At 47.7% G+C, this 13,837-nt stretch overlaps 2 protein-coding genes across 4 annotated transcripts in view; one reads left to right on the top strand and one right to left on the bottom strand.

Annotated features, from left to right (window-relative positions):
* The window catches only part of timeout (circadian regulator timeout), a 318,914-nt gene that overhangs the window by 146,339 nt on the left and 158,738 nt on the right, over positions 1–13,837 (bottom strand). The window contains exon 16 of the mRNA XM_037423870.2: positions 12,837–12,921. Within this exon, the coding sequence (XP_037279767.2) occupies positions 12,837–12,921 (85 nt within the window). The remainder of the gene's footprint in view (positions 1–12,836; positions 12,922–13,837) is intronic.
* Positions 1–13,837, top strand: part of LOC119172098 (uncharacterized) — a 252,954-nt gene that overhangs the window by 140,742 nt on the left and 98,375 nt on the right. The gene's annotated exons all lie outside the window — the stretch shown is intronic.

Here is a 13,837-nt window from a genome sequence, read left to right on the forward strand (position 1 = left end):
ATAAACGAACTGTACTGATATTTCTGGACACGAGCAAGACAAAGAAGAGCGGCGTAGCCACTTCTCGCGCGGTGTGCACGAGCCAAGGGAAGCCCATGAAACGTTTATCGCGCCTTTACCGAAGCAAGGCCCACTTTTCTCGCGCGCCCAGTCTCCCGCGGGGATCCTCTAATCCGGGGGCAAGGCGAGTCGCCCCGCAAGAAAACCCAACCGCAACAGCGGTATCCCCACTCGTCTCCCCCTTCACACATACACGTTCACACACATCACGCCGACACAGCAAAAGACAGCACACACCGCGGACGCGGCACAGGCTTTGCCGCCACACAGAATGGAAGGTATCACTCAAGAAAGCCCCGGGGTTCACACCTCCACGCACTCCTCTCCGAAGTGCCCTCGTGCGCACCGACGTGGAACGCCAGAAGTTAACGACCCCTCGCCGTGCGACTGACGCCGCTGAGAAGCCAGCCTAGTGGTGAATGCTTCTCCTGATTGCTACCATGCTCGGAAGGAAGATAGCTTTACAGGGACTGCTAAACCATCCGAGTTTTAAATTTTACACAGCCCGCGCACGAACTTTGAAATGCGCGTAGTTAAGACGATAAAAAAACTGTATTCATACATGACTGCGTACTACGAAAATTATTATCGCGGCTCGCTCTACGGACCGGGGTTAGCTAAAACAGATTTTCTTTTTTTTTTTGCGGAAGTTGTGTAAATTCCAAAAAATCGGAAGATGGGGTGCAGATGATTGAAAGTTATGTCCGTGTGGGTTCGACAAGTAACCTATTACCACACTAGGTTTAAAGATAATGCAGTTTATAAACACGAAACATGAAGGCTAATAAGGTGTGAATAAACTTGTGGTTAAGCTCAATTCAGACGCTACTGAACGCTTCAAACTATCACCATACGCTTCCCGCAGGAATAAGAAAGGGAATGAAACAACACGACAATAAAAAGAATATGTAAACATTCGCCATAAAACAGAGTTGCACGAAAATACACAGAATTACGATGAAATAGTTGACATAAGGATATTTACTCACTCTGTAGTGCGCCACCTAAGCGAAAAACTGCGAAGACCGCTTACCTTGCGTTCTGATCCCTCAATTTACAATTGTGAGACTTTACATCAAACTGCACGTAAAATTCTCAATTTTAGAACACTCCCAAAATGGAAAACACGACGTCACTGCTAAAAAGAAGAACGACATCATCTGTACACGGTGAACGTTCGCTATATCATCTCACAAAAAGTATAGATGGCTGCGCCTCAATTAATTAGATAAATTATCCACGCAGAGGCGAGAAACGAGCACTTATACTGCATCGGACAAGCAAGTGTAATTCTACATGCACAGTCTTTTCGTTGTTGAACAAACCACGCTTGCCAAACAAACAGCGAATGATACAAAAAGAAAACGAAACGAGGACACCCCAACGTAGAGAACAACGTGCGCAATGATTCATGTATATTTGAGGCCCACCACGCTAGCGGACGGGAGCGTCCCGGAACGAGGCTTGGTTTGCCCACTGTGCCGTAGCGAGAAGTGCCCTACCCGTCGTCCCTAAACGTAGTGCGCGCAGGATTCACGACCTGTCCCGGCGGGAAATTGAACAACGGCGCGCAACCCGCGCGTCCGGGGCAGTGTTTCGGGCGTACACACGACTCAGCAGTGCATGGACACACCCGCTATAGGTCTGCACAAGCAAACAATTTAGACGGCAGAGACGCCGCGGGAACCACATAATCTCCCAGCGAGGCAGCGACAAAGACGACGGAGGTCTCATCCGAGTGCGCCCAGCTCGCCATCTCTGTTGGGGAGAAAAGTGGGGCAGCCCAGAGGAATGTCAGGCCATACATCTCACTTTAAGGTAAACTGCGTGGTCCAGGAGAGACGGCAACGGAGGGAAGGGTATAAAAGAAGGCAGCAAAATGCAGAAACAAGGAAAGTAGGAAAGTAGTACGCATAAAAACAGATACAAGCACAGTAGGTCGCCAGCGATGGCGAATATACATGACCAGGCTCTCGTCGGCCCATTGTAAATATTTATTAGACCCACCGCTGTAGGCAGACATTCTTCGCATCTCAAGGGACAGTCCTGTATTGCCGTAGGCCACAACGCACGTCTGTGCGCGGTGAGATATCCGCGAGGACGAACACCACCACAGAGTGTCTCAGCCAAGTGAACCTTTCAAGCTTCGCGCACGGTACTCGGAAATACGAACGAACGACTGAGCGAGAAGACGACAAACACGAATCCGCACGCAACTATTTTGGCCAGATGGTCGACCGACAGCCAGTCCGGCTCGGTGCGTAATGTTTGAGGAGGGGAGCGCGATCACGTGATCTCAAATTCATGGCCCCGTACGAATGAAGACGCGCTTGCGCAGTTTGATGGAAAAGCGGCGGCTTGAGTTATTACTACGGCAGGCAGGCGCGCGCGGCCACACAACGCTGCAGCAGACGCCAAGCACCACACCTTATTTACTTATTTAAAGCCGCCGAGCGGGGCTTTGAACACTTCTCGGAAGGAAGATGGGAGACGACGAATAGAAGGGGGGGGGGGGGGGCGTTTGTAACGCGGAGGCAACTCATCGTGAAAGCACCTGGAAACCTGTGTCCCGAGGGATGGTGCGTGGGTAGAAGGGCATGCTACAGCAGCTGTACATCGTCTCACAAAAGTAAATAATACACACGTTGCACTGTGTGGCTACGGGAAATTCTGCGCGACGTGTTACCCAGTCTTACATATATGATGCGCCAAAATTTGCAGCCCTTACGTAGCACAGCGGATGAGAGTTGAATGCCTTAGTGGACACCGGCCCCGATTATTCAGTGATAAGTCAGAAGACGGTGAAGAAGCTAAAAGAAAGTTGTGACACAGTGGAGTGGATCGCAGATGCGCACGGCAGGCGGTCACATTATTACGCCCCTTGGCAGATGCACTGCAAGACTTTAAATACGGGGCCTTATTCACATTGCCGATTTCATGGTGCTACCAGAATGTTCAAGGGAAATCATTAGAGAAACGGATTTTTTGCAAGCTAATGGCGGCATAATTAACCTGCGTACGTCCAGCATGTCGTTTTCGACTGAACGAGCTATGCCAGTGGAGGAATCTGAGGAACGACGCCTAACTGCTCTGCGCGGTGTTCATGATGACGTAACTGTGCCACCACGCTGCAGTGTAATGGCGCTCATAGAGAATGACGCATTGTACAACCGCGAAGGTACAGCAGATAAAAATGTAGCGCTGTTTTGGAACAAACATGTCTGCGGGGCTCGGGGTCTTGTTCACTTGACGAATGGCCATGCAGATATCCTACTCACAAATTTCTCCAATGAACTTCAACACATCGCTCAAGGCACGGCTATTGCCTATTTACATGACTTCTGTATGGCGACCGAACTATGTAGATTAACGACGTCAACCACTCGACCAGTGGCCTGCAACATCAACACATCCGTGAACGTCAACCAGAGCCTTCAGGAGAGTCAAAAGAAACAGATTTATGCCTTGGTAAAAGAATTCTCCGATTGCTTCTCAACAGCCTCGAAGGCCTAGCGCACGTCAATTACGAAACACAGAATTATAACGCAAGACGCCACGAGGCTTATATGCCAGCATCCATATCGAGTGTCCCAAAAAGAACGAGAAATTGTCAAGAAGCAAGTAGAGGAGATGCTTTCGGATGTCATCCAGCCATCGAACAGTCTATGGGCGTCCCCCATAGTGCTCGCTAAGAAAAAAATACAACACTCTTCGATTCTGCATCGACTAAAAACTGAACAATGTAACTAAAACAAATGTCTACCCCCTGCCACGTATCGACTATACACTAGATCGGCTGCAATCCGCAAAGTTTTTCTCCTCCTTGGATCTAAAAAGCGGATATTGGCAAATAGAGGTCGACGAGCGGGACCATGAAAAAACGCCATTCGTAACACCACATGACCTCTACGAATTCAAAGCGCTTCCATTCGGCCTCTGTTACGCGCCACGACGTTCCAGCGAATGGTGGACACTGTCCTCGCGGGATTGAAATGGCAGTCAAGCCTAGCGTATTTAAATGATGCGGTGGTATTCTCTGCAACGTTTGACCAACATGTAGAGCGACTACGCACAGTATTGCAAGCCACCCGGTCAGCAAACTTGACAATTAAAACCAAAAAATGCCACTTCGGCTTCGAAGAGCTGCGATTCATTGGACATGATATTAGTTCTCACGGCGTTCGTCCAGATCCCGGAAAGACAGCCGCTCTTCATAGGTTCCCCACACCCAAAGGTTACCCACGTTCAAGTCCCTCGCATATTCTCCAGAGGGCTCTCCCCGTTCTGCCTTCGAGGAAGTGTCCTTTACAGGAGGGATTTCACACCTAATGGCAAAACGTTTTTAGTAGTCGTACCTACAGCCATGCGAGAGGAAATTCTGTATGCATGTCACGACGGGCCAACATCTGGACGCATGGGTGTGAGCCGAACATTCGCCTGAAGTAAAATTGGCCTAAGTCGGTCGCATCAGTGCGGCGCTACGTAAAAACCTGTCAATGTCAACGGCGCGAAACTCCACCCGTAAAACCAGCCGGCCTTCTCCAGCCAATGGACCCTTCGGATGCCCCATTTCAACAAGTCGGCATGGACTTCGTAGAACCTTTCCCGACATCGTGGGCAGGCAAGAAGTGGATAGTCGTAGCCATAGATTATCTGACCCGTTATGCTGAGACTGACTCTCTGTACAGTGCGACAGCTGGCGAAGTCACCAAGTTCTTTGTGAACGACATAGTCCTCAGACATAGTGTGCCCATCGTCGTCATTACGCATAGGCGAACCGCATTTTCCGCAGACCTAACGCAATGCCTGATGCGCATGACAAATACCGATCACACAAGAACAACGGCGTATCACCCTCAGTCAAATGGCTTAACCGAACGCCTAAACAGAACTCTGACCGACATGCTATCGATGTATGTCGATGTTGAACATAAATAGTAAGATGACATATTACCCTACATAACATTCGCATATAATACAGGCGTTCAAGAAACAACCCACGTTGCCCCTTTCCAACTAGTATTCGGCCGAAGAGTAACCACCCCACTGGATGCCATCTTACCACTACCGCATGAAAACAGATGTCCACATGACTTAGATGACTTCTTGCAGAGAGCCGAAGGACGACAAATGGCAAAATACCAAATACGCCGTCAACAGCGCGTCGATTCTTGTCGGTGAAACAAGCGACGCAGTGACGCAATTTATTAGCCTGGTGACAAAGTGTGGATATAGATCCCAGTGCGCCACCGCAGACTTTCTGAAAAGCTTCTTTGCCGATACTTCGGCCCTTATAAAGTACTCCACCGAATCAGCGATGTCACTTATGAAGTCAGATCCGCTGGACATGAGAGCTCAAGACGCCGCGATCCCACGGAAGTGGTACACGTAGTCCGCATGAAGCCCTATCATGACGGATCGTCGGAAAACGAGTGAGAGTGCGCATGCTTCCTTTCACTGTCGCAAGCATTGAGACGATTCGTCTGAGGAGGAGGATAATGCCACGACAGGTTGGCCACGTTCAAGTATCCCGCTGCAATCATCGTGGCACGAGCACCAGGCCAGACTCGGCTGACATGAGCCACGCGCTCATGCGCTCTGGCTACAAAAAATACACTTGGATGTGTGGAATTCGACTACTCGGACTTCGACGACCATACTCGTTAGACTCGTGGGCACGATTTCGCCCTAATAGATACGCTTGTTTTGTTAGCATGTCTGCCTCAGCATCGCTACAATATACTGGATGCTCTACGCACGCACTTTAGTGAATTCATCGAAGCGTCGTCCAACAGCCTAAAGACATAGACAGTCGTAAACCACCAGTACCGTTGTGGCACTCGCACAGACAACAACCGAGTGGCCCGGGTGACTATATACCTGCCTACGCGTATGTCTGCTGTACCATCAAAATATTTAGTACATAAGATGAAGTTGGCGAGCTGTGTGCCGCAAAGTTGAACAACGATTTGCCCGTAGTAGCTGCGTGCTTCCCGTCCACCACGCTTACAAAAGACGTCGTGCATTTTCTGCGCCTCGCATTAAGCGCCCATCGACCCACACGTATGTAAGTTGTCGGTGGGTAAGCTTAATGTAGACATAAAAACAAAGAAGACCATCCTACAACTCGGGCACGAGAACACCCCGTCCCTTTAAACCGTAACTCCTCTTACTGAACTGACGATCAGGCATCGGTGCCGCAAGTCGAACATTTCTCAATGCACTTCTTCGACCAGAAAGCTCACTTTATTACAAGGAAATACTCGCATACATCTGTTCCCTAGACAGAGAGTGGCAGAAAATAAATAGTGCTATTCGACTGTACGTACGCACATACCACTCTCCAATAGCTTCTCTCCAGTTATCACAAAATAAAAACCCATAAGCAGCTGCGATCTGAGTCTGCATTTGATAGTATCGCGATCGTTGGTTATTTATGCTGACTATAGCTATTCAGAGTGCTGAAAGCCTGAGCATTGAGATGCGTTAGAATGAGGGCCAGAGTCCCCGGCGCTTGCGGCGTTGAATGTAAGCGCTATATATTAGCTACGCTAACGGTCTTGCACGAGAAAATCATTCCTTGAGGTATGAATAATTCTAATGTTGAGAACGTTCAGAAGCTCTACGGAGCCTGCTTCCAATGTGGCGGAAGTACAGAGGCTGGGGCGGTGCCGTTCAAATCGGTCGCTTGAGAGCCAGATTAAAACGTGCTTAAACTGTAAAGCCCCGATGCACGCAACTCGCTCTTCTGAGAGAGATCTGTGCATAATAAAACTGGTCATTCGTCACTTCCTTTCGCCCGGAGAAAGCGAGGCTCAATATTAAAGAGTAAACAGAGCATGCGTCCCTACGGTATCCTTAGAAATGCTCACTCCCTACCCTCCTCCACTCGAGTCCCTGCAGCCTTTCGTCTCGCTCTCGGTAGATGTCGGGAGATGAGAACGATGCGTATAACCAAGATAAATAAGACACAGGAAATCTGTATTCGTGTTTGTATTAAATAATCCAGAAATAGAAAACGATAAAAGAGCGATTTACTTCGTGCGCCGTTCAAATTTTGCAACAGAAAACGAAAAGAGGACGCTTTCATTCCCAGAGTGAGGCGACATATCCGAGAACCAAGCTCTTGAGAAAAAGAAAAAAAAGGCGAAATGTTTCGTTTCTCAGAAGAGACGATCCAGAAGTAAACAAGACATTTTCTGAAGAAATAGAAATATTTCTTCAAACAGGACGCGCCAGCCAGTGTACACTTTCGAAAGTGTACACAAACTCGTACTCACACACTCACTCACTCACTGCGAGGGAAGAGAAAAAGAAAAGTGAGGCTGATTATCTTCAGGAAACAGAGCGCTCAGCGGGAGGCCATTGGGAAAGCTGAATTGAATTCAGCGACCTCGATTCGCTCCAGAGAAAACGGCGTCTTCTCCGATTGCCTCACTGCAAGTGTGTGACCACTGGGAAAATACAGAAAAATAAAAATTAGAGCTCGCCTTCTCTTTGCTGCCCCGTTCACTGGGAAGTACCTCGGCGAATGTGTGATCTTCGCACTCCCAATGTGGCGAGAGTCATTGTTTCCTCGACTGCATTTTTTTCCCGCTTCAAGTAATACATTCTCATCATTTCACTATCTTTCGTTCATTTATTTGAGCCACACGCTGCCCTAGATTAGAGAGACCAAGAAAAGAACAATAAAGATGGAACAGTAGCCCAGCCTGCCATCCACGATGACTGCCATTAGTGCAGCGAAATGTCGTTTTGATGGCCTCTTCGCGGTAGCGGTGCCAACGTTCCAAACAGACCACCCACGCCAGGAGCACAGCCTTCTCATCATCAACACTGTACGGCTTGTCTCTGTATGCAGTAAAGCGCGATTGAAAGCACCGCTAATAAAAAAAACTAGAAAAACAAAAAGGCAACAAAACACGCCATGCATTGAAAAACTTGTCATTACAGGATCCCCTCAAAGCAACCAGCACTGTACCAACGCCACTACTACGGAAGCCAAGTGCAGTTTCGTTAACAAAGAGCAACTGTTGACCTTACATTGTTTACATGACCTCATCAGAACGAGCACGAAAGAAGAAGAAGAAAAAGAAGGGAGTGAACTGGAAGTTATAAAACTCGCATTGCACGTGGCTCTCAAAAAATAAATACACTTAAGCTTATCGCGAGAGAGATTGCACACTATTCCTGGCTCGGAGAAGTATATATGTTTGCGCTCTCCACCGGCACTTTCGCATGCGAAAATGACGCCTTCCAACACGCGCCACGCGAGCTATATTCATGCGCGCGGCTCTCTCAAGTGGCCATTCACCTAATGGCATCGTATGCTGCGTGTCACCAAAACGCATGTCCCCTAACGCGCGGCCTCATTTTACGAGCGCGCGTTAATTTACTCGCGTTCGTCGCGATGCTTTGCCACCATCTTCTTTTTCTCGTTTACGGCCGCCTCCAAGTTCCATAAAAGAGCGAGCCACAGCTGCGATAGGGCGAGCGAAAACATTCATACCCGCACGAACTAAGTGGTTGTTCGCTTAATGGCGACGCCGGCCAAAGTGTCTCCCTATGTTCCCTTCCTTCCCGCCTGAGCGCGCGAGACGACCATGAATTCGTCAGCAGGCAACCAAGTCGCCAGCGTCGACGCACTATGGAGGCGACCGGACGCGTCCATTATTGATGGCGGCAGCAACCGCGAGGATCCCACGACGAGCGTCCGTCAGTCTTCACGCTTGAGGGCGATGAGGGCTGCAGGGAGGAGAGGGGTGCCTGCGTGATCAGCCGTTTCCCGACGTCCGCCCCTACTAAGCCATAAGCGCATGGTTACGCAAGCTACGCCAACAGTAGTGGAGACGGAGCTCCGCTGCAAGGGCCATGAATCGCTAATAGGCGCACGGCGTTTCCAACGTGCCCACCCATAAGAAACGTTGCCAGCAGCCAACTCATACACAAAGCACAGAATTGCGACGAAACGAAAACGATGCGAAGTTCTAATCCCCGCCGATTGCGGTCGCCTTGTTCGGAAGAGCTCTTCTGTCTGCACGCTGGTAACGATCGTGCCTCCTCTCGGTTTGATGACGACGGCATCTCCTCTCGATTGAGCGGCTAGCGTCAAGGTGCCCCGAATCAGTCGCCTGCGCGTAGACTACACGACCATGGGACGACCGGAAAGGAGCAAAATCTGCCCCAACTTAGCTGTCCGATCGGAAATGAAGCAATGTACAAAGAAGGGTCCTGACACTTCGGCAAAAGCTGACCACTGTTATCCGAGGCAAAACGCTGAGAATAAATTCAGTACAAAATCATCTTTAGAGATAGCTTCTCTCCTTCGTAACACGAATTTTCGTGCTTTCATTCTCCTGCACTCTCGACTTTCAATAACGTAAAAAACGAGGCACACGCACCCCCCCCCCCCCCCCCACACACACACACACATTAAGAGAGGAGCGCGCGAGCAATACCAATGCGAAGAAACATTGACGCTCTCGTCTGCAGTGCGACCGCAGTTCCACGCCCCGCTGGAAATATAATAACCGTCACGACACGAAGTTATATCTGCAGTTCAACACTGTGGCAAAGTTTTCTCGCAAGAAAACTATAAAAACCGAAAGTTTCGGTGCTATATATATATATATATATATCGAACGCGTTCGATTCCTGCTCACGGCTGGTTATTTTTTCATCCACTTTTTTTCTTCTTATTTTACAATCCATTGGTTCTAATAACTTCCCCTGTACACTCCTTGGCAGTACTGTCTGTTAGATCTCATTATTATTGTGTTAAAACACGGAAAAACGAGCCCTTAGGTATATACTTCTTTCCCTTATATATATATATATATATATATATATATATATATATATATATATATATATATATATATATATATATATATATATATATATAGTAAATTCCGGCACGCATTCTAGCGGACGCCAGAAGAAACAACGAGAACCAGACGCACGCACATAGACAGGCAAGCAAGCAAGCGCATACACACAGTCACGCGATCACTAAAAAATAAATCGAGGGCAAACAATTCGCGCTCGACCGCATTCCGACGAGACCAAGTTGTGACTGCGTAAGGGAGGGGCCGCACGAGCACGTCCGTCCTGCCCGCCCACACATCCCAGCCAGCCGGGCCAAGGGGGACTCATATAAGAAACATTTCTGGGGTGACTTGTACGAGTCCCGCAAGAGCGGCACGGCGGCCGAAATGTATCCAATAAGTGCCCAGTTATTCCCGTTACTATTACGTTTTATATATTTCGTTCGCCTCTTCCTTGCCGTGACGTGTATATACCGTTAACGCACTTGCAGCAGGGCCTGGAGACAAAGAGCGAGACCGTGAATTTCGTATGCAACACCGTGGTCCCTGATCAGCGTTCTGCTTTTCCAGACAGGCGACACTGGCAAAAAAAAAAACGTTCTTCCTTTCTGTCAGCACAATTCGTTTCTTTGTAGATTCCCTTTGTTTCCTCGCTCTCTTTTATTTCTTGCGACCAGGCAACCCTTTGTTGACACTGTCCTGTCAGACGGCAGGCAGCGTTTCTGCAAACTCCAGTTTGCTTTTATGCGCGTATGCTCTTTCCACACTTGTTTTCCCTAGGGTCCGTGACTCCCTGTCCTTCGATCTGCACCGCATTGCGTGCGATGCCAGCAGAAAGATAAGTGAAAGAGTGAAAGATCAAAGAACGGAAGACGCGAAATGGCGGTCAGCAAAAGGAAGATTTCTCTCCGATCGTCTTCACCTCTCATTGTCTTTGTTTCTCTCTCTCCTTTTCTTTTACTTGTGTTTAGTTATCTAAGCTTTCAATGCACTTCAGATGCGCGTGTGCACAATGCAGCGAAGAATGTTAACGCCACCACGCACTACAGTGTGAGCCCCTCCTCCTCATGCAACGCTTTTTAACTCGCCATCTCCTCAATATTTCGGGCTCGCGTGCACGGCTTCATTCGATACCTAAATTGCGGCAAAAGAGGCCGGAATGAATATACAGCCTCAGGCAAGCCCTCCCTTCCACCGCCGGAAGGAGTCAGCTTTCTCATGCCTTCTCGACCGACAGACGTGTGTGTTGGGGGGGAAAGAGAGCGAGAGTCCAATAATGCCTCGTTCCATCTTCCCGCCGCCAATTCGCTTCGTTTCTTCGTTTCCCGGGGGCTTCGTATACGACGGAGTCCCCGGATGCCCCGACGAACACGACAATGCGGCCTTACGGTCGTCGTGAGGCAAGCTTGCGAGCTCCGTGGGTCGCCAGAACGCTACTAATGCGCGACGCTGCTGCCGCTTCCGGCTACAGAGTTGGGGGAAGGGGGGAGGTGGCAGAGGTGGACGAAAACAAAAGTGCAGTTCGCGAGGATAACGAATCTTATGCTAGACCCGCTAGCCAGCAGTAAACAGGTACCGCCATATACAGAGACTGTGCAGCAGAGGCCTCGAATAGATTGAATCCTGCCTCACCAACAAAAGGAGTTGGACACACCAGTACTTACCTGATTGGTTCTGGTAACCAGGTTCTCTTTTCTTGTTTTTCGTCCACCTTACCAAACAAAGAGGTCGTACACACTAGTACCTGTGTATGTATTAGAATGGAAGCGTGAGCGAGTTGGTATGCGTTCATCTTTGTTGAACAGCGCAAACGAGACTACGACGAAGAAAAAGAAAGAAGCCCAGACAGCGCCTGTCTGTGTTTCTATTTCTTCGTCGTCGTCTCGTTTGCTCTGTTCAACTAAGATGAACTTGTCTATGTGCTGCTGATAACCAAGTTTTCTTTTCTCTTTTTACTCATCACTACTTCTTAAGTCTATTACGTTACTAGTTCGGGCCCTTTCACGCTGACACAAACGTGAACTTGGCGACCAAGCAGAATTCTGTTCGTTGGTTTACGTGGATTAAGAACGCGGGCTTCCTGTATACTTCAAACAAGACATAGCAAAGCGAAGACTCAGAACGATTAACAGTGGCCGTACAAGTTCGGTCTCTGGGGACATCGATTGTGGAAACGGAAGTTTGAAAGGCGTATTTCATTCTAACATGGTCATTTTTCTCCTATAAAGTTACATGGCTGTGCCCTTTGAAAAGCTGGAACATAGTACGAGAGCCATGCACAGAAAGCAGCATACACTGCTTCACGTCTTCGCCAATGAAAACTGCCGTCCGAAACCTTAAGTTCCTCATCGAGGATTAGCGTTATAAGGTGTCAGTCATCCAATACACATAGACCATGGTCTCCCGCCACCTTGCCTGCCATTAAGCAGGCAGTCGTAGGGGCGAAGCTCCGTAGGGTGTGAGTGGTTCCCTCATAGCAGTAGTATGTTGCAGTAGAAGCCACTTCAAGTTAGCTTTAAAAATTCCTAACTAGATGGTGTTAGTGGTTTTTGTATAGATAACGATTAAAGAGGATTCACAGCATATCCACGGAGTGAATGATGATGAGTGAGGCACAGCATTCATCCGTCCGTCCAGCTGTCTGTCACACACACAGACAGACATACAGACAGACAAACAGACAGACAGACGGACGGACAGACGGACGGACAGACGGACGGACGGACGGACGGACGGACGAAGAAACACGCTTCGCCTCACTTATCATCATTTACTCCGTGGGTATGCTGTAGCTTTTTGTATTAGCCGGAAAGGTAAATGTTTAGGCTGACCATGCTTGCCAACATTACGGGGTTCTATATTAACTAACGGTTGCTAAACTAAGACACTGATCGGTAGGCAGTTCTATAGGGATAAGAAATGACAACAAAAGACGAAGTCATCACTCACCGCTTGATGAAGTCGTCAAAGTGAAACTCTTGCTCCCTGTCCGAATTCTGTTGTTCTTCCTCCTCCTCCTCCTCCTCGTCATTTCCTGACCGTTAAAAAAATAGGCGAAATAATTGGTTGCTGTTTTTTTTTTCAAAGTTTCTCGTTGTTAGGTACAAGGCACTGTGTTTATGCGTCAGACATTAGTCTACATGCCTCCCACTGCGGCCGTCATCTCTTGGATTTAGGGAGTTTCATGAAACTAAATTACACACACACACACACACACACACACACACACAAACACACACACACACACACACTATATATATATATATATATATATATATATATATATATATATATATATATATATATATATATATATATATATATATGAAGTGTATACTCAACGGCTCGTTTTTCCGTGTATTACACAATATTAATGAGGATCCTGCTTATGGCAAGTTATCTTTTCACCCTTTTTTTTCATATTTACATTACAATTCGGTCTAATATCTTCCCCCATACTTTCCTTGGCATTGTCTGTGTCTGTTACATCTCATATATATATATATATATATATATATATATATATGTGTGTGTGTGTGTATATATATATATATATGCGTGTGCGTGCGTGTGTGTGTGTGTGTGTGTGTGTGTGTGTGTGTGTGTGTGTGTGTGTGTGTGTGTGTGTGTGTGTGTGTGTGTGTGTGTGTGTGTGTGTGTGTGAAGATAAATTGAACATAATTCCCCTTCTTCTTCTATCCGAGGTATGCAAGTGAACGCGGCTTAATGAAGACTCGAAATCTACGAAATCTAGTTTATTTACGACTATTCCCCTTATTGTTCTCGTTAATTTTAGGACACCACAGTGATTTTGTGGAGATGTTTTCTGTCTCTTTTTTTTATGGGCTAATGTGCAACGATACTTTCGTTTAACCTTTCTTCGGCCGATTTTTATTTATATTTTTATTTAGCACACTATCTAAGCCTCACTTTGTAATATTGTGTAGTAC

The sequence above is a fragment of the Rhipicephalus microplus genome, chromosome 4 (genome assembly GCF_043290135.1).
Source record: "Rhipicephalus microplus isolate Deutch F79 chromosome 4, USDA_Rmic, whole genome shotgun sequence".
NCBI classification, from domain to species: Eukaryota; Metazoa; Arthropoda; class Arachnida; order Ixodida; family Ixodidae; genus Rhipicephalus; species Rhipicephalus microplus.